Source organism: Pseudophryne corroboree, chromosome 1, assembly GCF_028390025.1.
Source record: "Pseudophryne corroboree isolate aPseCor3 chromosome 1, aPseCor3.hap2, whole genome shotgun sequence".
Classification (NCBI taxonomy): Eukaryota; Metazoa; Chordata; class Amphibia; order Anura; family Myobatrachidae; genus Pseudophryne; species Pseudophryne corroboree.
In genome coordinates, this window is record NC_086444.1 from 966,146,006 (window position 1) to 966,173,416 (window position 27,411).

Sequence of the window (27,411 nt, forward strand, 5' to 3'; positions counted from 1 at the left end):
CCTTATTGAAGCAATAACTATATACAAGTATTGCAAAAGAAGTCCGCACTTGGGACGGGCACCCACCATCCTCTACGGACAACGAGAAATAGATTTACCGGTAAGTAAAATCTTATTTTCTCTAACGTCCTAGAGGATGCTGGGGACTCCGTAAGGACCATGGGGATTATACCAAAGCTCCCAAATGGGCGGGAGAGTGCGGATGACTCTGCAGCACCGATTGAGCAAACATGAGGTCCTCCTCAGCCAGGGTATCAAACTTGTAGAATTTAGCAAAAGTGTTTGAACCCGACCAAGTAGCAGCTCGACACAGCTGTAGTGCCGAGACCCCCCGGGCAGCCGCCCAAGAAGAGCCCACCTTCCTAGTGGAATGGGCCTTGACCGATTTTGGTAACGGCAAACCTGCCATAGACTGCGCTTGCTGAATCGTGTTACAAATCCAGCGAGCAATAGTTTGCTTTGAAGCAGGGGCACCAATCTTGTTGGATGCATACAGGACAAACAGCGCTTCAGTTTTCCTGACTCTAGCCGTTCTGGCTACGTAAATTTTCAAAGCCCTGACCACATCAAGTAACTCAGAATCCTCCAAGTCACGTGTAGCCACAGGCACCACAATAGGTTGGTTCATATGAAAAGATGAAACCACTTTTGGCAGAAATTGCGAACGGGTGCGCAATTCTGCTCTATCCAAATGGAAAACCAAATAGGGGCTTTTATGTGACAAAGCCGCTAACTCAGACACTCGCCTAGCCGAAGCCAAGGCTAATAACATGACCACCTTCCACGTGAGATATTTCAACTCCACCGTTTTAAGTGGTTCAAACCAGTGTTACTTTAGGAAACTTAACACCACGTTAAGATCCCAAGGTGCCACCGGAGGCACAAAAGGAGGCTGAATATGCAGCACTCCCTTTACAAAAGTCTGAACTTCTGGGAGAGAAGCCAATTTTTTTTGAAAGAAAATGGATAGGGCCGAAATCTGGACCTTAATGGAACCTAATTTAAGGCCCAAATTCACTCCAGTTTGTAGGAAGTGAAGGAAGCAGCCCAGATGGAATTCTTCCGTAGGAGCATTCTTGGTCTCACACCAAGAAACATATTTTCGCCATATACGGTGATAAAGTTTTGCTGTTACTTCCTTCATAGCCTTTATCAGCGTAGGGATAACCTCAACCGGAATGCCTTTTTCTGCTAGGATCCGGTGTTCAACCGCCATGCCGTCAAACGCAGCAGCGGTAAGTCTTGGAACAGACAGGGTCCCTGTTGCAACAGGTCCTGTCTTAGAGGAAGAGGCCACGGATCTTCTGTGAGCAGTTCCTGCAGATCTGGATACCAGGTCCGTCTTGGCCAATCTGGAACAATGAGGAGTGTTCTCACTCCTTTTCTTCTTATTATCCTCAACACCTTTGGTATGAGAGGAAGAGGAGGAAATACATAGACTGACCGGAACACCCACGGTGTCACTAGGGCGTCTACCGCTACTGCCTGAGGGTCTCTTGACCTGGCGCAATACCTCTATAGCTTTTTGTTGAGGCGGGACGCCATCATGTCTATCTGTGGCAGTTCCCACCGACTCACAATCTGTGCGAAGACTTCTGGATGAAGTCCCCACTCTCCCGGGTGTAGGTCGTGTCTGCTGAGGAAGTCTGCTTCCCAGTTGTCCACTCCCAGAATGAACACTGCTGACAGTGCGCTTACATGATTCTCCGCCCAGCGAAGAATTCTGGTGGCTTCCGCCACTGCCACTCTGCTCCTTGTGCCGCCTTGGCGGTTTACATGAACCACTGCGGTGATGTTGTCTGACTGGATCAGAACTGGTTGGTCGCGAAGTAAGGTCTCCGCTTGATGCAGGGCGTTGTATATGGCCCTTAGCTCCAGGATGTTGATGTGAAGACAAGTCTCTTGACTTGACGAAAGACCCTGGAAATTTCTTCCGTGTGTGACTGCTCCCCAACCTCGGAGGCTTGCGTCCGTGGTCACCAGGATCCAGTCCTGAATGCCGAATCTGTGGCCCTCGAGAAGGTGAGCACTCTGCAGCCACCACAGTAGTGACGCGCTGGCCCTGGGGGACAGGGTGATCAACCGATGCATCTGAAGATGTGACCCGGACCACTTGTCCAGTAGGTCCCATTGGAAAGTCCTCGCATGGAACCTGCCGAAGGGAATGGCCTCGTATGACGCCACCATCTTTCCCAGGACTCGAGTGCAATGATGCACTGACACCTGTTTTGGTTTCAATAGGTTCTTGACCAGAGTCATGAGTTCCTGGGCCTTCTCTATCGGGAGATAAACCCTCTTCTGGTCCATGTCCAGAATCATGCCCAAAAAGGGTAGACGAGTCGTAGGAACCAACTGCGACTTTGGAATATTGAGAATCCAGCCGTGTTGCTGTAACACTTTCAGTGAAAGAGATACGCTGTTCAGCAACTGCTCTCTTGCTCTCGCTTTTATGAGGAGATCGTCCAAGTACGGGATAATTGTGACACCTTGCTTCCGCAGGAGCACCATCATTTCCGCCATTACCTTGGTGAAAATCCTCGGGGCCGTTGAGAGACCAAACGGCAACGTCTGAAATTGGTAATGACAATCCTGTACTGCAAATCTTAGGTATGCCTGATGAGGTGGATAAATGGGGACATGAAGGTACGCATCCTTTATGTCCAGTGACACCATAAAATCCCCCCCTTCCAGGCTTGCGATGACCGCTCTTAGCGATTCCATCTTGAACTTGAACCTTTTCAAGTATAGGTTCAGAGATTTTAAATTCAATATGGGTCTGACCAAACCGTCCGGTTTCGGGACTACAAACATGGTCGAATAATAACCCCTTCCTTGTTGAAGGAGGGGAACCTTGACCACCACCTGCTGAAGATACAATTTTTGTATTGCGTTTAACACTATTTCCCTCTCTTGGGTGGAAGATGGTAGGGACGATTTGAAATACCGGCGAGGAGGCACCTCTTCGAATTCCATCTTGTAACCCTGAGACACAATTTCTATTGCCCAAGGATCCACCTGGGAGTGAACCCACATGTGGCTGAAATTCCGAAGATGTGCCCCCACCGGGCCCGACTCCGCCAGTGGAGCCCCAGCGTCATGCAGTGGATTTTGCAGAGGCTGGTGAGGACTTCTGTTCCTGGGAACTAGCTGTGTTGTGCAGCTTCTTTCCTCTGCCCCTACCTCTGGCAAGAAAGGACGCACCTCGGACTTTCTTGTTTCTTTGTGAACGAAAGGACTGCATTTGATAATGCAGTGCTCTCTTAGGCTGTGAGGGAACAGAAGGCAAAAAATTTGACTTTCCAGCTGTAGCTGTGGAGACCAGGTCCGAGAGACCTTCCCCGAGCAATTCCTCACCCCTGTAAGATAAAACCTCCATATGCCTTTTTGAGTCGGCATCACCTGTCCATTGCCGAGTCCACAGGACCCTTCTGGCAGAAATCGTTTATTCTAGAACCCAGTAGACTAATGTCTCTTTGAGCATCTCTCATATATAGGACAGCGTCTTTTATATGCCCCAGGGACAATAATACAGTATCCTTATCTAGGGTATCCAATTCCTCAGATAAGGTATACGTCCATGCCGCTACAGCACTACACACCCAGGCCGACGCAATTGCCGGTCTTAGTAAGGTACCTGAATGTGTATAAATGGACTTCAGGGTAACCTCCTGTTTGCGGTCAGCAGCATCTTTGAGGGTAGCCGTATCCTGGGACGGCAGGGCTACCTTTTTGGATAAGCGTGTTAAAGCTTTGTCCACCCTAGGGGAGGATTCCCATCGTAGCCTATCCGTTGGCGGGAAAGGATACGCCATAAGAATCCTGTTTTATGTCTATTTATAAAGCATAGTGTGCAGAGAAGGGGGACTAGCTGAAATGAAAATGTATTTTTTATTATTATGTATAAGCATTATCGAGTACGTGCTTCTGGCAGCAGACTAACTAGGAAATCTCTCAACGCAGGCATTTTAATTGTTTTATTTACATTTTGGAGTAAAGTGGGGAGGCACGTGTCCCACTCATTCATATTCAACAAAACAGAACAGCAGAATTTCTAAAGCTATCGTTTTTACTAAGTACGCACTTAGGGAAGGCGCTCTAGGATGTGTGTTGCTGCTACTTTGTCTCACTGTCAGTGTCTAATAATACCAGGTGCAGCTGCGGCTTGTTTATACTGTAAGTTTGTAGGTACACACAGTGGCGTAAGTTCGTCCCAGTTGACCGGAGGCAAGATAAATATTGGTGCCCCCCTATTTCCTATATTAAGATAAATATATGTGTGTATGTGTGCGTGTGTGTGTATGGAGTGTTCTGAAAAAAAATTATATACTGTATTTATACATTTAATTGTTTTTTATTTTAAATCACACATTTCTTAGCAGTCATACCCAGGATTAGAACCCATGACCTGTTACACTAACAGCAGACACTTTGCTGATGGAGTTATTTGCTCCTGTAGAGGAAGCATGAGAATTCTAACTAAATAAAGTTACGTGTAATTGTCAGAGAAGTATCTTCCTATAGTAAACATTCTCATATTTCCTTTACAGGAGCAACAGCTTAATCAGTAAGTTGTCTGCTACCAGTGTAATAGGTTGTGGTTTCTAATCCTGGGTGTGACACTTGTAAAATGTGTATATTCAGTATAATAAACAGGGTGTGATTTGCAGCTATCAATTAACTTAATTCAATTCAATGGTGTCACAGAATGGGAGGAGAGGTGCCCCCCTTCTGAGCAGGAGCCCGGCGGCAGATGACTCCGTTGCCTCCCAGAGTTCTGCCTCTGGGTACATATGACATGTCAGGAATTGCTTTATTGTTTAGCATATAATAATTAGCAATTTCCTTCATAATATACTTTTTTTTGGAGAGGAGCTTCAGAATAGGTGGAAAAAAGTACTAGTGAGATGCAAAGGGCAGACAATTGTTATTATGTGCCTGCTTAATATAACCTTGCAAGCAGGGCCATAACTAGGGGTGGGCAATCGGTTAGACGGCCCAGAGTGCATGGCACTGTTGTTCCCCCGCACTACCAACATTTGCTGCACTCTGCAGCATAGAAAACGTCTGCTGCCTGGTATTGGCAGAGTTACCAGAGAGGGTGAGTTGCCACATATAATAGCTAGCAATGGCAGTTAAGTTTTTTTTTTTTTAGCTAATGTGATTATTTTCTTATAAGCACAGTATGTTCTTTAGATAGATTCCATATGGAAGCTACGAGTTATCTACACCATGAGTAGTCAATAGGAAAGTAGTCAATAGGAATACAGGAGTTTAGCCCAGAGTTGAGTTCTGCAAGCGGAGCTAATGGCAATCAAGAATCAGCTATCCAAAGATACAGAGGGAAGTTATGAGCCACACTGAGTGTTAGCTCTTGAGTCAACTGAATTTGCTGTACGATGATAAATCTGATAATAGGTGGGATGATGCTTATTCTGCAAAATACAGCTGTGCATTTTATGCAGCAATGTGTTATCAGATGTGAAAATAAGAGGCTGTAACTAAATAAATACTCAATTTATTTCTTCATAGATAACCTGGTGCCAGTTATTTCATACCAGGGGGTAAATTTACTAAGATGGGAGTTCTATTTAAGATGGGATGTTGCCCATGGCAACCAATCAGATTCTACTTCTCATTTATCTAGCACCTTCTAGAAGGGTTCACTACGGTATGCCGGCGGTCGGGCTCCCGGCGACCAGCATACCGGCGCTGGGAGCCCGACCGCCGGCTCTCCGACAGTGTGGCAAACGCAAATGAGCCCCTTGCGCAAATGAGCCCCTTGCGGGCTCGCTGCGCTCGCCACGCTACGGGCACGGTGGCGCGCTATTTTATTCTCCCTCCAGGGTTGGTCGTGGACCCCCACGAGGGAGAATAAGTGTCGGTATGCCGGCTGTTGGGATCCCGCCGCCGGTATACTGTGCGCCGGAATCCCGTCAGTCGGCATAATGAAGACCACCCTTCTAGAAGATAATACCTGGAATCTGAGTGGTTGCTATTGGCAACATCCCATCTTAAATAGAACTCCCATCTTAGTAAATTTACCCCCAGTTGTGCCTGTGTCCTACTCCACTTGTTGAATCTGCAATATGTATTACCAAACACGCATATGGGAGACTTCTGCCACTTTAAGCCTCAGGATATTGAGATGAGAGTGACTCGGCCACAAGCTGGTGGTTGAACTAACACTGCCGCAACACATAAATACACCGATGCATACAGGAGCTACATTTATTACACTGATTACTCAGTAACCATAGGAAAACATATGCACTCAGCCATGCTTTTGACCCTTGTTAATTTAACACAGTTGTAACCGTACAAATGATACACTATTTGATGTATTCTATTGTTTGTAACACTTAAAGCAATATTTAATATTTGCACTGCATTATACATGACACTGCCTAATTGTTATATTACACAGTGCTTTGAAAATATTCAACCCCAACATATTTTATGCATCTTGTTGCAAATTTGAATTTAAAACAGATATTATGCTTGCCTATTTTTATCATGCTAATTCAAAATAATTATTCCTAAAACCTTTTATAAATGACTGAAAATGAAAAGAGAATGAACTGTAATATATGCCATACAGACTATAATATATGCCTTAATGAAAAGCCAGGGATGTGACATCAGCAAGGTCTCTAGGAAAGATAGAGGGGGACATATCTTACGCCAAGTATTGAAGTGAGGTGGAGCAAGTGTAAAAATAGGTGCCACAGGAAGGGGGGGGGGGGGATTTTGAGGGCATGGCGATATTATTCTGGGGGTGAGACAATGTCATGATAGGCATGGACATGCCCTCCAGTGACATTTAATTGCTTAATGCAGTGAAGGCACCTACATCTGCTGGGCCCCCACTATAATGCCCCCAGTAGATCACATCAGAATTTACTGCCCCCATGAGTTCACATTACGCCACTTTGTAGTTCCACCAGTTTACATTATGCCACACTGTAGTACCCCCAGTATGTCAGATTATGCCACAATTTAGTGCCCCCAATTATTCACAGTAATTCCCCTTTCAGACCCCCAGATCTTAACACGGGTTATTGCACATGAGCGTGCATTACCCATGTTGTTGTGTGGTCTGTAAGGGGCCAGTTGAAATAATCCGGGTCAAGCGACATGGTATATCAACTCAGGTAGCAAGCAGGGTTGAATGCGTGTTCACCCTGGCTCGTTGTGCTGTGTGAATAGATGGGTCGATGTGACCCATTTCCCGTTCACAGTATAGGAACAGGTGGGGCTTGGAGTTCATGTGATCTCCAAGCGCCGCCCCTGCCCGCGTCACAGCTGATGTCACCAACGCGGCAGGTTGGGGACAGCGGCAAATAGGGGCTCAAGTGGGGCACACACGGAAAGCACCTGTATACGGATTGCGTATACGGGTGCTTGCCTTACGCGGTCTGGAAGGGGTATATGTCACACTGTAATGCTCCTAGAACTTCACACTATTCCACAGTATCTCCAGAGTTGCTGTAGTAAGTAGCTGCTCAGAGGTGCTGGCGTTGGTCATTCATGTTCTGTGTGACTGTTAGCTCACAGGATGATGGGCGCTGGATGGGAAGTGTGGAGGAAGGAGAGCAGAACACAGCGTGCTCTGTGCTATGTGACTGAGCTGGAAAGTGTCACTGCACAGGGGGCAGGGAGCTGGTCTCCACCATCATGAAATGGCCAGTGGCACTTTAAGCAGAGTGAAATGTCGTGGTGTCGTCTGTGCAGAATGTTGCCCGTCTGCAAAACTTAATCTCTGCCAAGGACTAATTATGTCGCAAGGGCGTGCATTCACGCCTCATCTCTCATAACAGCCTGATGAAAAGACTATGACTGGAGAAACATCAGCAGAAGTACTGGCAAAATGGTTGGAAGTGCATACACACTTCCAGGTTTGCCTGACATTGTACCATCACATACATCTTAGGACTGCCATTAAACCAGATAGCAGACGTGACTGATTTTTTGTGAAATAAAACATGATTGTGTATACACTCTTACAACAAAGGGTATTGTATAGTTTAGGTGTGTACCCAGACTTACCATGCCGGATGCAAGAGCAGCCAGAACATGCAACTGTACTGCCTGATGCATGAAGACACCGCACAGCATATAGCGGGGTCTATGTACTAAGCTTTGGAGAGAGATAGAGTGGACAGAGATATTACACAGACCCCGCCATAACAAAATGGATACAATAAAATGGCAATTGGCACTACAGATGTGTCCTCTTACATCTTTGCTACAAGTCGTGTTACAGTAACGCGTGAGTGCCTTTTGACTTGTTTGTGCCACGCGTCTTTATTTGCTTTTTTGTCCGTGTCTTAGACGCACAGTAATGAAATTAGGATTCCGGCTGTCGGTATTGTCAGCAGCCGGGATTCCGGCATCGGTATCCTGACCGCCAGGATCACAGCTGCTGGCAAATTCACTGCATCCCGTCAAAACATGTTTTGCTGAACGAGCTTGCTGTAGTTTATACAGGATTGTCAGGTTTGTCAGGATGGCAGACAGCATCAGTTTTGGTTTTATCATCACACCGGCAAAAAGAATTCCTGTGGCCCTGTCACTGACTACACACTAAACTGGCATCGGACGGTTGCCCAGCTCCCAACACAAGACCAGAACGTATACCTCCTCCAAAGCGCTCACTAGCAAAATAATCACATCCATGTGTGGTGTACATGAGTAGCTGTGCTCTGTGTGCAGGGATATGTATGTGAGAAATTAACTCTGGGAGTAATTCAGAGTTGATTGCAGCAGCAAATTTGTTAGCAGTTGGGCAAAACCATGTGCACTGCAGGAGGGGCAGATATAACATTTGCAGAGAGAGTTAGATTTGGGTGGGTTATATTGTTTCTGTGCAGGGTAAATACTGGCTGCTTTATTTTTACACTGCAATTTAGATTGCAGATTGAACTCACCACACCCAAATTTATCTCTCTCTGCACATGTTATATCTGCCCCCCCTGCAGTGCACATGGCCCTCATTCCGAGTTGTTCGCTCGCTAGCCGCTTTTCGCAGCAGTGCACACGCTAAGCCGCCGCCCTCTGGGAGTGAATCTTAGCTTAGCAGAATTGCGAACGAAGTATTCGCAATATTGCGAAAAGATTTTTCTTTGCAATTTCTGAGTAGCTCGAGACTTACTCTACCAGTGCGATCAGTTCAGTGCTTGTCGTTCCTGGTTTGACGTCACAAACACACCCAGCGTTCACCCAGACACTCCCCCGTTTCTCCAGCCACTCGCGCGTTTTTCCCAGAAACGGCAGCGTTTTTTCACACACTCCCATGAAACGGCCAGTTTCCGCCCAGAAACACCCACTTCCTATCAATCACACTACGATCAGCAGAACTAAGAAAAAACCTTGTAATGCCGTGAGTAAAATACCTAACTTTTGAGTAAAATAACTAAGCGCATGCGCTCTGCGAACACTGCGCATGCGCAGTAAGCGACTAATCGCAATATAGAGAAAATCGGCAACGAGCGAACAACTCGGTATGACCACCATGGTTTTGGCCAACTGCTAAAAAATTTCCTGCTGCGATCAACTTGGAATTACCCCCCATGTGCACTGCAGGGGAGGCAGATATAACATGTGCAGAGAGAGTTAGATTTGGGTGTGGTGTGTTCAATCTGCAATCTAAATTGCAGTGTAAAATAAAGCAGCCAGTATTTACCCTGCAGAGAAACAAAATAACCCACCCAAATCTAACTCTCTCTGCAAATGTTATATCTGCCTCCCCTGCAGTGCACATGGGCCCTCATTCCGAGTTGATCGCTCGCAAGGCGAATTTAGCAGAGTTGCTCATGCTAAGCCTACGCCTACTGGGAGTGTATCTTAACTTCTTAAAATTGCGAACGATGTATTCGCAATATTGCGATTACAAACTACTTAGCAGTTTCAGAGTAGCTTCAGACTTACTCGGCATCTGCGATCAGTTCAGTGCTTGTCGTTCCTGGTTTGACGTCATAAACACACCCAGCGTTCGCCCAGACACTCCCCCGTTTCTCCAGCCACTCCCGCGTTTTTTCCGGAAACGGTAGCGTTTTTATCCACACGCCCATAAAACGCCGTGTTTCCGCCCAGTAACACCCATTTCCAGTCAATCACACTACGATCGCCGGAGCGAAGAAAAAGCCGTGAGTAAAAAAACTATCTTCATAGCAAAATTACTTGGCGCAGTCACAGTGCGAACATTGCGCATGCGCACTAAGCTGAAAAACGCTGCGATGCGAAGAAAATTACCGAGCGAACGACTCGGAATGAGGGCCATGGTTTTGCCCAACTGCTAACAAAAATCCTGCTGCGATCAACTCAGAATTACCCCATCTGGTGGTCATTCCGAGTTGTTCGCTCGCTAGCTGCTTTTAGCAGCATTGCACACGCTAAGCCGCCGCCCTCTGGGAGTGAATCTTAGCTTATCAAAATTGCGAACGAAAGATTCGCAATATTGCGAAAACACTTCTCTGTGCAGTTTCTGAGTAGCTCGAGACTTACTCTGCCAGTGCGATCAGTTCAGTGCTTGTCGTTCCTGGTTTGACGTCACAAACACACCCAGCGTTCGCCCAGACACTCCTCCGTTTCTCCAGCCACTCCCGCGTTTTTCCTAGAAACGGTAGCGTTTTTTCGCACACACCCGTAAAACGGCCAGTTTCCGCCCAGAAACACCCACTTCCTGTCAATCACACTACGATCACCAGAACGAAGAAAAAACCTTGTAATGCCGTGAGTAAAATACCTAACTGCATAGCAAATTTACTTGGCGCAGTCGCATGCGGACATTGCGCATACGCATTAGCGACTAATCGCACTGTTGCGAGAAAAAAATAACGAGCGAACAACTCGGAATGACCCCCTCTGTCTTTAACATGAATCTGCAGATTCCCACAGAAAACATCAGTCTCTTTCATAAGAGACTGGGACAAACTACCCTGTTTATCACATTATATAGAAAACTTCTTGCTTAAAGATTTGATTTATATTTCTTTCCAATTTTATCAGCGTTAATTCAAAACAACATGTGTCTAGGTATTAGACAGCCAGTGGCCACAAATTGTATTGTATATACAGTATCTGTCTCATCTACTGTACACAATCTATGGCAGTAGAGTAACCAATAAATCATTGAGACAAATTCTGGCAAGATATACTATTAAATAAGAAATCCATGTATCACAGACATTCATTAATGTCTGGCTAGATTTGCTATATAGTTGAATATAAATCAAGCAACAATAGCAGTCTGGACACTGGGCCATACTTTTGACACACGTTTAAGGGCTCATTCAGAGATGGAAAACACAAAGAAAAAAAATTTGCACCTTGGAAAGTTCATGTAAAGAAGGTGAGACTGATTTAAAATGTGCAGAGTGATTAAAACCAATACATTCTGTAGGCCTGATCACCCACCAGAGTGATTACCGGATGGCAGGGCTGCCATCAGAACTGTGGGGCCCGGTACAGAGGGAACAGACAGGGCCCCCTTTCACTCTCACACACTCTCCAACAGCAGCACACTGTACACACACACTCTCCAACAGCAGCACACTGTACACACACACACACTCTTCAACAGCAGCACACCGTACATACACACTCTCCAACAGCAGCACACTGTACATACACACTCTCCAACAGCAGCACAGTGTACATACACACTCTCCAACAGCAGCACAGTGTACATATACACTCTCCAACAGCAGCACAGTGTACATACACACTCTCCAACAGCAGCACACCGTACACACACACTCTCCAACAGCAGCACAGTGTACATACACACTCTCCAACAGCAGCACAGTGTACATACACACTCTCCAACAGCAGCACAGTGTACATACACACTCTCCAACAGCAGCACAGTGTACATACACACTCTCCAACAGCAGCACACCGTACACACACAGTCTCCAACAGGTGTAGTACTGCTGACCGGCGGTCAGGAGACCGCTGGTCTGCTTACCGACGCCGGGATTCCGGCAGCATACCGATGCCGGGATCCCGGCGGGGAGGGGCGAGTGCAGCAAGCCCCTTGCGGGCTCGCTGCGCTCGCCACGCTGTGGGCTCGGTGGCCACGGGTTTTATTCCCGTGGGCTGCGGTCGCCACGGGTTCTATTCTCACTCTATGGGTGTCGTGGACACCCACGAGTGGAAATATTCCCTGTTGGTCGGCATGCCGACCATCGGGATAGTGAGCCATCGGGCTGGTGTAGGAGGTCATGTGACTGTCGGTCAGCTGACGGCGGTCACATGAATACCACCCCTCTCCAACAGCAGCACACCGTACATACACTCTCCAACAGCAGCACACTGTACACACACACTTTCCAACAGCAGCACACCGTATACACACACTCTCCAACAGCAGCACACTGTACACACACACACTCTCCAACAGCAGCACACTGTACACACACACTCTCCAACAGCAGCACACTGTACATACACACTCTCCAACAGCAGCACACCGTACATACACACTCTCCAACAGCAGCACACTGTACATACACTCTCCAACAGCAGCACACTGTACATACACACTCTCCAACAGCAGCACACCGTATACACACACTCTCCAACAGCAGCACACTGTACACACACACTCTCCAACAGCAGCACACTGTACACACTCCAACAGCAGCACACTGTACACACACACACTCTTCAACAGCAGCACAATGTACATGCACAGTCTCCAACTGCAGCACACTGTACACACACACTCTCCAACAGCAGCACACTGTACATACACACTCTCCAACTGCAGCATACTGTACATACACACTCTCCAACTGCAGCATACTGTACATACACTCTCCAACAGCAGCACACTGTACACACACACACATTCTCCAACAGCAGCACACTGTACACACACACTCTCCAACAGCAGCACACTGTACATACACACTCTCCAACAGCAGCACACTGTACACACACACACACACACACACACACACACACACACACACACACACACACACACACACACACACTCTCCAACAGCAGCACACTGTACATACACAGTCTCCAACCTTAGCACACTGTACATACACACTCTCCAACTGCAGCACACTGTACATACACTGTCCAACAGCAGCACACTGTACACACACACTCTCCAACTGCAGCACACTGTACATATACACTCTCCAACTGCAGCACACTGTACATACACACTCTCCAACAGCAGCCCACTGTACATACACACTCCCCAACTGCAGCACACTATACACACTCCCCAACTGCAGCACACTATACACACTCTCCAACTGCAGCACACTGTACATACACACTCTCCAATAGCAGCACACTGTACACACACACTCTCCAACAACAGCACACTGTACATACACACTCTCCAACAGCAGCACACTGTACATACACACTCTCCAGTAGCAGCACACTGTACATACACACTCTCCAATAGCAGCACACTGTATACACTCTCCAACAGCAGCACACTGTACATACGCGCTCTCCAATAGCAGCACACTGTACACACGCACTCTCCAGCAACAGCACACTGTGCATACACACTCTCCAACAGCAGCACACTGTACATCATGCTTGCCTACTTTCAATTTCTCCTCTCTGAGAGAAGCCCGAAGAGGAGATGCTGCAGGAGACTTCGGGGGAGGGGCGGGGCTGTGACATCATCACAGTTTGCGTTATTTTCACTCCTTCCCCACCCCACGGACCCGCGAATACGGGGGATTATCTCTCCATCCTGCCCGCATCACTAGGGTGCGAGCAGGATGTGGGAGACCTGCCTACTCTTCCGGGGATGCGGGGAGCTACCCCAAAAAACGTGAGCCTCCCGCAGCTTCTGAGAGAGTAGGCAAGTATGCTGGACATACACACTCTCACACAGTAGCACACTGTACACACACACACTCTCCAACAGCAGCACACTGTACACACACACTCTCACACAGCTGCACACTGTACACACGCAGCACACAGATGTAGGAGAACATACAGTAGTGCCATTACCACAGTAGAGTGCTTGCCTTCTGTTGGGATAGTCAGAGAGCAAGAGCAGGATGTCTCTACACTCCTGGCTCCTCTGTCTTGCAGACCTGACCATGCTGTTTGTGCTGGCTGGAGCTGGGAGTGGATCGTGCTGCTGGAAGGACAGAGCCATGGTCGCTCTCTTCACCTAGATGCAAGTTCTCTACTGTCTAGCGTTCAGGAGGGTCCGTGAGGCTATTTGCGCCGGTCTGCTTTCAAACTACTGAAAAGGTCCCTCCCAAAATGGCCGCCACCTCAGAATAGACAGTTATTAAAGATACTAGAGGCTATCTTTAATAACTGCCTCCTTTGAGGCAGCGGACATCTTGGGAGGGAAATTTTCGATAGATCACTGCGGGTGGACGGTGCACGGCGTAGGAAGAATGTCCGGCAGTAATGGCAAGACAGCGGCATGAGCTACCCGGGCCCTCCTGTCTCTGTCAGGGAGGCCAGGCCTGGGACAGCTCTGCCCCCAGTGGTCCCTGATGGCGGCCCTGCTGGATGGGTGTGCACTTGTCCACACTGAGAAAGTATTAGCTTGATGTGTGATCTCTTTAGATGTTTTCCACAGGGTCAGGTGGTCGGGAACAAGATAGTGTGCAGCACACCAGATCCTGATCTCCCAATAGGATCACTGCAGGAGCGTTTCAGCTAATGCTGCTGCATATACACAATTATTGGGCCAAGCCTACAATTATCAGCCGATAGGCAAGGTAACCGTATAGTGTGTAACAGGCTTTAGTGCTGCGAGGGGCGTTCAATATCTGAACTATAGATGAATAGTTTCTCACCCTTGCAACAATGTGTAAGCACTTGTGTACGCATCGTGACTATTATTGCATTTTATTTATAGGGTGCCGCAAGTGGTTTGCAGAGCTGTACATATGGCACACATTAGAAGAATACAGGGTAAACACGACATCACATTACAGTAACCAAAACTAAAACGGAGAAGAAGAAATGACTAGCAAAACAATTCTCAGTTCACAATACAGCTGGGATATAAGGTAAGTGAAGGAGTAATAAACATACTACTAGGGGCGGGCAGCCGTTGGAAAAGATGAATTGTTATGATCGAGATGAGATGCGGGTTAGATGGCCACTGGCTAGGTGAGGGCCGTACTTGATATGTGTGAGAAGAGGGCTGTGGGCACAGGAGGGAAAGGGCCCTGCTCCCAGGAGCTTACAATCTACCGCTTACCCACAATCACACAATGCATTCTCTAAGGATTATAGGAGCCCAAATATAGAAAATGCACTATTTAGAATAAAAATGTGTTTTAAATTCTTTAAACCTTGTTTACTGTACTTTAAACATGTTAAGTGAGTCGTGTTGAGTACAATCTACAGGAACATATGTCTTCTCAGATCGCGGGCTTGGATAAAGGCAAGATCCTGGACTCTGACCAAAGACATTTGGCATCCTGAAAGGACAAGCACTATAACCTTCACTGACGTTCCTAGATGGATTGATAAAATTTACTTTGCACCAGTAAATGCAGCAATCCATGGACAGTAGGAGTTTAACACACTGTACCTGGTGCCAACATTGATAATTGTGGACTAAGGGCATGATTCAGAGATGTACATAAACTCGATGATTTACGTACATCTCTGATGGTATTTTTTTATTATTTGAAAAAAAAATTGTGAGACAAAAAAAAGAAAGATATACATATACAGAACATCGAACTGTACAATCAAACAGAAATAAATGAGCACATATCAGGAGCAATATCAAGACAAAACAGCATTGTATAACATGGCATGGCATGACTAGAACTTTTTAATGTGCAGGGAGGCTAGATGTGAGTGGACATATCTGTACTTCTTGCCAAAAAGCTGAATGTTTAACAGTACAGCAGGGAAGTCTACCTGTGGTATATCTGAGCACCAATTTTGAGTACAGCTATTCCATGAAACCTCCGCCCCTCCGCTACCTTTCTGCCCCAGCATAGGAGGTGCTAAACATTGCATAAAATGTCGACGTTGTATGAACAAAAAAAAATCTCTATTAGTATGAAAAAAATTGTATTCTATATCCTGAATGAGTATAATTGACTCCCAGGATCAAACACCTAACATGAGCGCTGGCCGTGTCCCCACTGTGATGGAAATTGGAGACGTGGCCGCGTTTGCGTCATCCATGTGAGGCCACACACCCTTTCCAATAGGCCACACCCCTTCACGGTACCGTGCGACTTTGCCGCGCCCCGGAGCCCCGCCTTCAAAGATCCAAATGTTGGGAGGTATGCACCCCACCCTAATCTAATTCTCTCTGCACATGTTATATCTGCCCCACATGCAGTGCATGGTTTTGCCCATTAGAGAAAAAAGTTTGCTGTTGCGATCTGGTCTAAATTAGGCTCCACGTACTTAGCATTTTCAAAACCAGGAACAAACATAGGATAATCAAAAACGTATTGTACTGAGATGGCTGTGGAACGTTTGGTTTATTTGTAACCACACTAAGTAGGTATCAAAAAATAAGATATTATTAATTATGCACTAATGGCAAAAGATATGCTCTGGGAGTATGTAGGAGAGCTGCTAAAGAATAAGGATAAAACATCTCTGATGTTTGTAGGTCTGCGTATGTGCAGAACGAGTCCTGCATGCTCACTTGTAGTATACACTGACAAGCTGCGGCATCTGGGTGTCGCCCCCGGTTTGTAGGCATTCCAAACCCAGGGTCCACATCTTCTGATTTAGACTTCCTGGTCCCAACAGAGGAGTTCCGAAAGCCAGCCTGAGTAAGTTTCGGCTTACTCAGATATCTGAGGGCCTGCAAACATCACAATTGTTGGTCAAGATGGTTATCCGAAGACGCAGTACTCAGATATATGATACATGCAGGAGGCAACTGCTTCCTACATATGTCTCCCGAAGCATTAGCATTGCATTAACATATTAGTTGTACGGTAGTGCATAGCCGCTTCCCTGCAATACCATACACCTCTGAATCAGGCTCTATGACTTTTAGCAACAGCTTGCAAATATAACCAGTGGAAGATTTTACCCCTCATTATGGCATTGAGCAGATGCCCCAAAATCAGCCATTTGCGAAATCGCTAAAAAGCGTTCAACTCTGAATAACCCCCTCTGTATATTACACTGACACCACACACAGGGGCATCAGAAAATGGGACATGCGGTGTATATTGTGTACAGTATAAATAACAAAAAGTGTGTTTTCACCTCTGGCATAATGTGGTGGCACACTACAGGTGTGTGGGTAATCGTAAATGAACTTGTTTGCATCGGGGGGTAGGTGAGGGGTAAGATGAAGTTTGTCAATTTTGCCTTTAAAGAGTTACACATAAAACAAAACAAATAAGATACTGGTATTTTAAAGCAATTTGGCACCTATGAACAGAGAATTAAATAATACTTACAGTGGGTAAAATAAGTATTGACTACATCAACATTTTTCTCAGTAAATATATTTGTAATGGGGCTATTGTAATGAAATGTTTACCAAATGTCAGCAACAACTCATGCAATCCACACGCAAAGAAATCAAACCATAGATGTCCATAAATAAGTTACAGATGTGTCCTCTTACATCTTTGCACTGTGTGCTCTGTGCGCTATAAGTCGTAGAACGCAGAACACATGACTCTGTAGCGCCGAGCACCATTTCTTGCGACTTTTTCCGCGAAAATGCATCTTATACTCAATGTAATGCAATAGGACACACAAGCAGCTTCTGCTGATTAAAATGATATGCAGAATGCCTATATTCTGGGTGTGACTGTGAATGTAATTGCATACAAAATGCTATGCTACAGTGTTTTCATGCAAAATACTGTAACATGGCATTTCGGATGCAGATACTGCCGCAATTATACAAAGAATATAGGTATGCTGCATATCATTTTAATTGAAGGGCTGTTTAGCATGGCTGCAGCAAGGATGTAAGAGGACACATCTGTATGTGTGATAATGTGAAATGATACAAGGAAAAAGTATTGAACACATGAAGAAAGGGAGGTGCAAAAAGGCATGGAAAGCCAAGAAACTAGCTGAAAACTATCAGTAATTAGAAAGCAATCCTGCCTCTTGTCAGTGTAAATGAATATAAACTGGTTTAGGTTCAACTGATGGCCTATAAAATGGTGTCTCATTACCAAGGTGTCACACAAAAAACATCTCATGATGTGTAAAAGCAAAGCCTTTGCAACCTTATTGTTGCAAAACATACTGATGATACTGGTAACAGAAGGATTTCTAAACTTCAGAATGTTCCAGTGAGCACTGTTGGGGCCATAATCCGGAAGTGGAAAGAACATCATTTCACCATAAACCGGCAACAACCAGGTGCTCCTCGCAAGATTTCTGACAGAGGAGTGAAAAGAATTATCAGAAGAGTTGTCCAAGGACCACTTGTGGAGAGCTTCAGAAAGACCTGGAATTACCAGGTACAATTGTTTCAAAGAAAACAATAGGTAATGCACTCAACATGGCCTGTATGCACACTCACCACGCAGGATCCCATTGCTGAAGAAAAAGCACGTTGAAGCTCATTTAAAGTTTGCTGCACAACATTTTGACAATGCTGTGAAACACTGGGAGAATATAGTCTGGCCAGATGAGACAAAAATTGAACTCTTTGGATACCATAATACGCACCATGTTTGGCGGAGAACTTCACATCACCCCAAAAACACCATACCAACAGTGAAGTTTGGAGGTGGGAACATCATGGTGTGGGGCTGTTTTTCAGCATACAGTAATGGCATACTGCATATAATTGAAGGAAAGATGAATGGAAAATTGTACAGAGACATTCTTGATAAAAATCTGCTGCCGTCTACCAAGATGCTGAAGATGAAACGAGGGTGGACAGTTCAGCAATACAATGATCCCAAAAACACAGCCAAGGACACTCCCAATTGGTTTCACAGAAAGAAAATAAAGCTGCTAGAATGGCCCAGCTAATCACCTGACTTGAATCCAATTGAAAATCCATGGAAAGAACTAAAGATCAGAGTTCATAGAAGAGGCCCACGGAACCTTCAAGATTTGAAGACTGTTTGTGTGGAAGAATGGGCCAAAATCACACCTGAGCAATGCATGGGACTGGTTTCTCCAACGTGTTCAATACATTTTCACTGTGTCATTTTACATTATTACACATAACTTAATTTATAGACATCTATGGTTTGATTTCTTTGCATTTGTGGATTGCATGGGTTGTTGCTGGCGGAATTCGTTATGTGGCAAGCGCACAGGATCCCAGCGGTCAGCATACCAACACCGGGATCCCGAAGACTGACAATGCCGCTAGCCACAATACAGGCTAACAGGGGCTACTGCCACTCATGGGTCTCCACAATACCCTGCCGGCATTCTGGCGGCCAGGATCCCGCCGTCGGTATGCTGACCGTCGGTATCCCATGCACTGGTCACATAGCCCCAATCCGTTGCTGACATTTGGTGAAAATTTCATTACAATAGCCCCATTACAAATTATTTACTGAGAAAAAATGCTGATGTGTTAATACTTATTTTACCCGCTGTATAATAGCAGATGTGGTCTAATGAGTTGTCTTACCATCTCTGGTAAAAGTGGTACAATATATACTAAATGAAAGGAAAAATCTCTCTGCAAGTCAGAGCTATTGTACAGAAAAATGCATTTGCTCTTTACTTTAGCAACCAATGTACAATCAAGTCAATACATTGATCATGCATTGATATTCATTCATCAGTGTTGCCTATTACAATCATCTCATCAATATCCCAAGCTGAAGAGGGCACAGGAAATTGTTCTTTCTAAGTGGTCATCTTACATTGATCAATCCTCCTTTGGATTATTGACTTTCTAAAGATACACGTCTAAACAATGAGCATTACAACATAAATACCATTCTAACAACCGGTCTAAACATATTTGTGAAGAAATGAAGCACACACATGTCAATAACAGTCTTTTGCATACACATTGTTAATTAAAAAATAGCTTGGTGATAAAAAATAACTAATTTATTTATTTATTACATTTAAATGTATTAAATAAAGTATCCATAAACATAAAATACAAGTTAATCCAGTAATAAATCCATATTTAAATCATTCACAAATATTGTCATGTAAATAAATGGCTCCATGAACACCATGCTATTCTGTCACTCACTAAACTGTCTCTCCTCACATTTTAGAATCCATCTCAAAGTACTCACACCTACAAAGACTCACCAACACCTCCCCATTATCAATCTCAAATCTTGTCTTTATATATTCTACCCCAGATAACACTCTCTCTAAAATGCTTTTTTCAAATGTAAGCAAGTATGCTTTAGACCAGTGGTTCTCAAACTCGGTCCTCAGGACCCCCCACAGTTCACGTTTTCCATGTCACCCAACAGGTGCACTGTGTATCATCAACTGTCACATTTTTAAAATCTACAGGTGACCTGCAAAACATGAACCGTGTGGGGGGGTGGTCTTCTGTATGCCAGCGGTCGGGCTCCCGGCGCTCAGTATACCGGCGCCGGGAGCCCGACAGCCGGCATACCGACACTTATTTTCCCTCGTGGGGGTCCACGACCCCCATAGAGGGAGAATAAAATAGTGTGGCGAGCGTAGCGCGCCACCGTGCCCGTAGCGTGGCGAGCGCAGCGAGCCCGCAAGGGGCTCATTTGCGCTCGCCACACTGTCGGTAAGCCGGCGGTCGGCCTCCCGGTGCCGGTATGCTGGTCGCCGGGAGCCCGACCGCCGGCCAGCCGTAGTGAACCCGAGTGGGGTCCTGAGGACCGAGTTTGAGAACCTGTGCTTTAGACCTTTTTAGTTCTGCCTTCAATATGCATCTTATCTCCTCTCTGATTGTCACCACTCACTCCAATATCCAGGACATTCCCTGTGCTGTTCCGTAGCTAAGGAACATCCTGACTCTCTCTAACCTTAAAACAGTCTCTCAAAACCTACCTCTTCACTAAAGCCTATCCCACCACCTATGATACCACTCTTATACCACTTTCAGACATAAAATCCCATCTCAAACTCAGGACATAGAGAACGGGTTGAAGCTGGGGCTACCCCTTTCATACATGGGTGATGACCCAAATTATTCCCGGGTCTTCACCCTTCACACCGGACCCATGTCTTCTAGTGACCCGAGTCTTCTGGCATTCAATGAGTGCTTGGAAATGATCTCATCTCCAAGTGCTACTGTCTCTGGACAATCATTATTTTTAGGCATTACCCGGATCATCAAGACCCAGGTTACACCTTTCAGACCTAAGCCAGGTTGTCTACCACGGTTGCAAGTCCCAGGAAAAACCCTGGGACTCTCAACCTGGGTAGACCCTTTCAGACATAAGCCGTATAGAGGTCAATGCGTGTTCAAGTGCAAAACCCTGGTTTTTATGCTTATGTCTGAAAGGGCTATTAGTATGTACTGTATACAGTATTGCCGATACCAATCTCCGCTCCAAGCTCCAAGTCATTCTAGTTCTCTTTCCTTCACATTGCCCTCTCATTGACTTTTTCCTTCTAGCAGGAACCTTTCTCTCATTTGTTCTCCCATCCACACTTTTCATGAACTTTGACTGTCCCATTGATCTTTATGTATGCTTTACGCCACTGTTAGCACTACGGACTGCTGTGCCACTCTACAAATAAACAATGCTGATGAGCATAGTCCAATAATTGGAATTAACTTGAGATATGTGAATTTGCATCTACACATGCATTTATAAGCTACTAGAAGTGTAATACTATTTTAAACATGCTGCACTTTACAATATAAACAGGTCATCAAAACAACAATATAATTTTATCATTTTGACAGCAAGAAGTCGATATGAATTAGATTTGAGTGGGTTATTTTTTTTCTGTGCAGGGTAAATACAGGCTGCTTTATTTTTACACTGCAATTTAGATTTCAGTTTAAATATACCCCACCCAAATCTAACTCTCTCTGCACATGTTATATCTGCCCCCCCCCCCCCCCCCCCCCTGCAGTGCACATGGTTTTGCCCAACTGCTAACAAAATTCCTGCTGCGATCAACTCACATGTGCACTGCAGGGGGGGCAGATATAACAAGTGCAGAGAGAGTCAAATTTGGGTGGGGTGTATTCAAACTGAAATGTAAATTGCAGTGTAAAAATAAAGCAGACAGTATTTACCCTGCACAGAGACAAAATAACCCACCCAAATCTAACTCACTCTGCACATGTTACATCTGCCACCCCTGCAGTGCACATGGGCCCTCATTCCGAGTTGTTCGCTCGGTATTTTTCATCGCATCGCAGTGAAAATCCGCTTAGTACGCATGCGCAATGTTCGCACTGCGACTGCGCCAAGTAACTTTACTATGATGAAAGTATTTTTACTCACGGCTTTTTCTTCGCTCCGGCGATCGTAATGTGATTGACAGGAAATGGGTGTTACTGGGCGGAAACACGGCGTTTCAGGGGCGTGTGGCTGAAAACGCTACCGTTTCCGGAAAAAACGCAGGAGTGGCCGGAGAAACGGTGGGAGTGCCTGGGCGAACGCTGGGTGTGTTTGTGACGTCAACCAGGAACGACAAGCACTGAAATGATCGCACAGGCAGAGTAAGTCTGGAGCTACTCTGAAACTGCTAACTCGTTTGTAATCGCAATATTGCGCGTACGTCGGTCGCAATTTTAAGAAGCTAAGATTCACTCCCAGTAGGCGGCGGCTTAGCGTGTGTAACTCTGCTACATTCGCCTTGCGAGCGAACAACTCGGAATGAGGGCCATGGTTTTGCCCAATTGCTAACAAACTTGCTGCTGCGATCAACTCAGAATTACCCCCAAGATGTGTCACCTAGCCTCAATACGCCATGCAGCGTGAGATGCCTGGCATGAGTGAGCTGTGCCAAGAGGCATGAACAAGATACTATGGGGTAAATTTACTAAGATGTGAGTTCAGCATCGCAGAAAGTGGCAAATAGAGATCGACCCCTGTATACGCAGCAAGGTTGAGTATACAGGGGCCCCGCAGCCATGTTTCCCAGCGCAGGAAATGCAGGCAACGTCCAGCCGCACCGAAAACGGCCATGACATGCCTGCATTTCCTGCACCACTCCCCCCCCCCCCCCAACTCCACATTGCCGCTCCCATCCTTCCAGGATGCAATCGCATAATGAAAGTCTGCGCATCTGCAATGCGGTCGCTACATAGCAGTTTGCTATTTCAGCAAATTAGCGTCCACCTCTGAACACACCCCTATAACAATAATTCTGTGGCTTGATGCTTTTACGTGGCACCAAAGTGCTATTGGAAAGCTCACACCAAGGGCCTAATTCAGACCTGATCGCAGCAGCAAATTTGTTCGCTAATTGGCAAAACCATGTGAACTGCAGGAGGGGCAGATATAACATTTGCAGAGAGAGTTAGATTTTGGTGGGTTACATTGTTTCTGTGCAGGGTAAATACCAGGGACGTGCAGTCAGGGGAGGCAGTGCCTCCCCTGTCTTTAATGATTAAAATAATATAAAGAAAATACTTATGACACATATTCTGTGTCATAAGTCATTTCTTTATATTACCCTAACCATTTCAGTAATGCAAGTAGTTTGGGAGGCACTGGTAGCAGTGCCTCCCGTGTACAATACGGACAGGTTAAAGCAGGGGGGTGGGAGCGGGGGCGGGGCAACACGCAGGGCTGAAAAAGCCCATTAAAAACTGAGCGGAAAGCGGCACTTTTGCAAGCGCCTCGTTGACAGGGGAAACCCGCCCCTGTCAGCGTGGCTGATGTGATTGGACAGCGGATCCAGTGCTGGATCCGCTGGTCCAATCACGCGGCATGGTGAAGCGGAGGCGGGGTCGGGGACCAGTTACCGTAGAGCTGTCACTACAGTAGCGGCAGCCCCGGAGCCAGCGGGGCCCGGCAACAAGGGGGTCAAAGGGGACACCTGTGCCGGGCCCCGACGTTCAGGGGGGGCCCAGTGATCACTGTGTGCCGGCATGATTCGTAGGACAGTACTCCTCATAGCGATCGCAAGTTGTGCAGGAGCACTCACCCCCTGCACGCGCTGCACATCACTACGCGGCTGGCGTAAAGCACAGGACCCAGAGGAGAGGAGATAAAAGGGTGATGCTGCCGCACACCATTTGAGAGAGTTCTGAGGTGCCGCTGAAGGAGATGGACTGCGTTACTGGAGTCCCGCCGATGGCTGCTGTGTAAAGCTGTGACTCAGAGACTCTGAGTCTGAGTGTCCGGGACTGATGGAGGCGGAACTATGTGCCAGACTGCGGCCTCTATGTGGTGCCCACAATTGGACAGAGGTGGGTCTGTGGTGCGGCTCCCTTATGTTAGATAGGCCGGGAGGTGGATTCGGACTCACAGTCACTGTGAGAGGAAAGCCAGGGGCTAGTGAAGATCTTTCCTCAGACTAATTGCCATTGAAAGCAATTAAACCTGCTAAAAGGGCAGGCAGTGGGCAGCTTGGACAGTCCCTCTGAGGGGAGCGAATGTGTGAAGGGAGGTGGTTTGTCCTCTGAAAGCCTCCCGGTGACTACTTAAGAGCTGGGGAAGGTGGCAGTAGTGGGGTGTACATGACCCTAGCTGTGACCCATTCCCTGATAAGTCACCCTGTAACTTGGTCTGATCCTAGCAGTCCGTGAACCGTTGCCAGCATGACGCTGTGCTGGCTCTGTATGTATGTATGTATATATATATATATACATACAGTAATTTGTGTTTGTAAATACTTGTATATGTATGTGTACATATATGTATGAATATACGTACTGTATGCATGTCTGTGTACCTTTACTGTGTGTACCGTACAGTATATATATATATATATATGTATATATTTATTTTATTTGAAAAGCCATGCTATAAAAGTGTGTGTGTGTGTGTGTTGGGGGGGGGGGGTCATGGAGAGTTGAGGGGGCCCCAGAGATGTTAGTGTACCGGGCCCCAATAATTCTGTTGCCGGCTGTCACTGTCGTCACTCTCTCTCTCCCCCTGCTGTCACTGTCGTCACTCTCTCTCTCTCTCCCTGCTGTCACTGTCGTCACTCTCTCTCCATGTCGTCACTCTCTCCCTGTCGTTACTCTCTCTCCCTGTTGTCACTCTCTCTCTCCTGCTCTCCCTGTTGTTACTCTCTCTCCCTGTTGTTACTCTCTCTCCCTGTCGTCACTCTCTCCCTGCTGTCACTGTCATTACTCTCTCCCTGTCGTCACTCTCTCTCTGTCGTCACTCTGGCTGTCTCTGCTGTCACAATTTCAGCTCATTCAGTGTGCTACAATGTGAATTTCGACTCATTCAGTGTGCTACAATGTGAATTTCGGCCCATTCAGTGTGCTACAATGTGAATTCCGGCTCATTCACTGTGCTATAATGTGAATTTCGGCTCATTCAGTGTGCTACAATGTGAATTTCGGCTCATTCAGTGTGCTATAATGTGAATTTCGGCTCATTCACTGTGCTATAATGTGAATATCGGCTCATTCAGTGTGCTACAATGTGAATTTCGGCTCAGTCAGTGTGCTATAATGTGAATTTCAGCTTGTACCGTCTGCTATAAGGTGAAAGGGGCACCAGTACTAGATACTATGAGGGGTTCTACTACACTGGACACTCCCCCTTTTGGGTGACCACGCCCCATTTCTGGAGCGCGCGCATAATTGCAGCCTTAACTTTTGCATACCCCCACTTCAAAATTTCCACCTCCACCACTGTGTGTGTGTGTATATATATATATATATATATATCTCAGTGCCTCCCCAGCCAATGACCTCACCGCACGTCACTGGTAAATACTGGCTGCTTTAATATTACACTGCAATTTAGATTTCAATTTTTCACACACCCCACCCAATTCTAACTCTCTCTGCACATGTTATATCTGCCACCCTGAGGTGCACATGGTTTTGCCCATTAGCTAACAAATTTGCTGCTGTGATCAGGTCTGAATTTGGCCCCATGTCTGAGCAGGTGGTAAAGTCCCTTGTGCAGGGAGGTAAAGTGTAGTTACCCTAGCAACAAAGCTGAGAGAACATCTATATATCCACCTTCACCATTCTAGCCAACTGATTGAAATATTCCCATTCAGCAAAAATAAATCATGATTCCCTATTTAACAAAACACAATCTACTCTGCCATTTATTCGCATCAGCAGTATTTAGATTTTGAGCTAAATATCAGCTTGGATTCCAGTAACATAGGTTGTATTGCAAAAATAGGTATGCGATGTCACAAAAGAGCATTAATTCTTTATATTTTCATTTTGATTTGGTTGTAAACTAGTTTTTTTTTTAAACAATACATTAAAATGATACCTACCAGATTTGCTATGATATAATGGTATCCTTTTACATGTTTACCAATGGTGATTACCTGGGAACAAAGACAGAAATAAAAGTTATACATAAATCTATAATTGTCCCTTATTGTCATTTTCCCCATTTACCGATCATAAGAATTAATTGTGCTGGATTGTAGGTAGACAGTTCCTTATAACACCTTTTATCTACATAATTGTCTAGGAAGAGTATTCTAAAAAATAGATTATTAAAACATCATATGATATATATATATATATACATATACACTGCTCTAAAAAATAAAGGGAACACTAAAATAACACATCCTAGATCTGAATTAATGAAATATTCTTATTAAATACTTTGTTTTTTACATAGTTGAATGTGCTGACAACAAAATCACACAAAAATTATCAATGGAAATCAAATTTATTAACCCATGGAGGTCTGGATTTGGAGTCACCCTTAAAATTAAAGTGGAAAAACACACTACAGGCTGATCCAACTTTGATGTAATGTCCTTAAAACAAGTCAAAATGAGGCTCAGTAGTGTGTGTGGCCTCTGCGTGCCTGTATGACCTCCCTACAACGCCTGGGCATGCTCCTGATGAGGTGGCGGATGGTCTCCTGAGAGATTTCCTCCCAGACCTGGACTAAAGCATCCGTCAACTCCGGGACAGTCTGTGGTGCAACGTAGCATTGGTGGAAGGAGCGAGACATGATGTCCCAGATGTGCTCAATTGGATTCAGGTCTGGGGAACGGGCGGGCCAGTCCATAGCATCAATGCCTTCGTCTTGCAGGAACTTTTGAGCAGTATATATATATATATATATATATATAGTGGCAGTGAAAGCAGTTTTCCATGTGAAAGCAATGTGGAGGATCCAGACCAGGTTTTAGAAGCAGTAGCAGACTCCCAGGTGTGTGATCAGTAGCACCTGGGATTTTCTCATATAAGGGTTTCCTGGATAGAGTCATCTTGCTCTTGATGGTGGAATAGCTACCCGAGTGATAGACCGTGTTGTGTGGGTTAGACTACGGACCACGGGAGCCTATCAATAGTCTGCTATGCTGCGAGTACCTGTATGCTACTGCCTGTAATACCGACTGTATGGAATCAACTTGCTATGTGGTGACCGG

General features: G+C 45.8%; 1 protein-coding gene across 5 annotated transcripts in view; it reads right to left on the reverse strand.

Annotated features, from left to right (window-relative positions):
* The window catches only part of GRIA2 (glutamate ionotropic receptor AMPA type subunit 2), a 325,307-nt gene that overhangs the window by 119,273 nt on the left and 178,623 nt on the right, over window positions 1-27,411 (reverse strand). For all 5 annotated transcript variants that reach the window (XM_063920481.1, XM_063920482.1, XM_063920483.1 and 2 more), the window contains exon 5: window positions 26,290-26,343. In XM_063920481.1, the coding sequence (XP_063776551.1) occupies window positions 26,290-26,343 (54 nt within the window). The remainder of the gene's footprint in view (window positions 1-26,289; window positions 26,344-27,411) is intronic.